General features: G+C 36.3%; 1 protein-coding gene across 1 annotated transcript; it reads left to right on the top strand.

The window, feature by feature from the left end:
- The first annotated feature begins 314 nt into the window (after positions 1 to 314).
- On the top strand, positions 315 to 1194 carry LOC140877680 (uncharacterized). Its single transcript, XM_073281235.1, has 4 exons — positions 315 to 484; positions 560 to 631; positions 696 to 755; positions 829 to 1194. The coding sequence occupies exons 1-4, from the start codon at positions 383 to 385 to the stop codon at positions 1168 to 1170; spliced, it is 576 nt and encodes a 191-aa protein (XP_073137336.1). The 5' UTR covers positions 315 to 382; the 3' UTR covers positions 1171 to 1194.

The raw sequence follows: 1194 nt of genomic DNA, 5'->3' as shown, positions 1-1194 counted from the left end.
AATAAATAAATTTCCTAATTATGCATGCGAATTTACGTATTAAAAATACCGGGTGTTACAATTACAAGTACACACATACCTGTTACACGGTTGACAACTACAAATTGGTGTATGGTCAAGTAATTTTCCCAATAAATGGCAGGCATGAATGGAAACAATCAGGTTTGATTCCTATGCTACCACCTAATTTTGGAAGACCAACTGGGAGGCCTAAAAAAGCAAGAAGAAGGGAGTGGGATGAACCTGTACAAAACAGAAGAAAAAGTCATGAGGCAAGGCAAAAGAAAATCCACATGAAATGAGGAGACAACAAAAAACCGTTAAATGTGGTTTATGTGGAGTTTTGGGACATAACAAGAGAGCATGCATTAATGAAATTACAATGCCAAATCAACCAGAAAATGAACCAGTGGATGAGTCACTAAATCAACCACAAAGTCAACTGACACAAGATATGCTATTTGAAAGGCCATCAAAATTACAGGTTATATCGTATTGTTTTGCTTGTGTTTCATGTTTGCTAAATTTTTTTGTTAATATATGTGCATATTCTTATTAGGCAAGGAGAAAAGTTAGATTAACTGGAGATATTATGAAGGGACAGCCTACCAATTCAAAGGCTGTAAAAAATGTAAGCTATTGACTCACACTTTAGTGATTTGTTTTCTGATTTTAATAATTTGGTTATGGTGCAGAGGAGATTAAAAGGGAATGGACCAATCCAAACTACCACAAATCAATGGGAAAGTAGCGGCGTAAGTATTCTAACTACATTATTTTTCAATGATTTCTTGCGTTTATCTACAATCTTAGGTTCCATCATCACAGGACAAGGATGATAATATTGTCAACTCACTTCCATTATCTAATGTTGAAGTAGCCGCAATAATCACACCATCAATTACCATACCCACACCTTCAATGTTTGAGCAGTTGAAACAATGTCAAGTGAGTGCACATACGGTGAATGTAAGGTCATCCGGACCTTTTGTTGGAGGGTGTTACATCCCAAGTATTGAGAAATGCGTTACGCAGTCATGCACGACTTCCAAACCAGTCATTACTGAAGGAGGAAACAAGTATGTGAAGCTTTCTAACATAGCTTCAACCCTCTCCCAAATCAAAGATGCAAAAGAAAACAAGAACAGAGGAAAGAAGGTTTCAAAGTGAAGTACTTTATTATGGCCAAATGAA

This window comes from Henckelia pumila, chromosome 2, assembly GCF_033568475.1.
Source record: "Henckelia pumila isolate YLH828 chromosome 2, ASM3356847v2, whole genome shotgun sequence".
Taxonomy (NCBI): domain Eukaryota; kingdom Viridiplantae; phylum Streptophyta; class Magnoliopsida; order Lamiales; family Gesneriaceae; genus Henckelia; species Henckelia pumila.
This window is presented reverse-complemented; position numbering and strand designations above follow the sequence as displayed.

What these genes read in the sequence shown, in the direction of transcription:
- LOC140877680 (XM_073281235.1), top strand. Translation starts at nt 383, where the DNA reads ATGCCAAATCAACCAGAAAATGAACCAGTGGATGAGTCACTAAATCAA. An exon ending in AAAGGCCATCAAAATTACAG is followed by an intron (nt 485 to 559) that starts GTTATATCGTAT and finishes TATTCTTATTAG; the next exon opens with GCAAGGAGAAAAGTTAGATT. An exon ending in ATCAATGGGAAAGTAGCGGC is followed by an intron (nt 756 to 828) that starts GTAAGTATTCTA and finishes CCATCATCACAG; the next exon opens with GACAAGGATGATAATATTGT.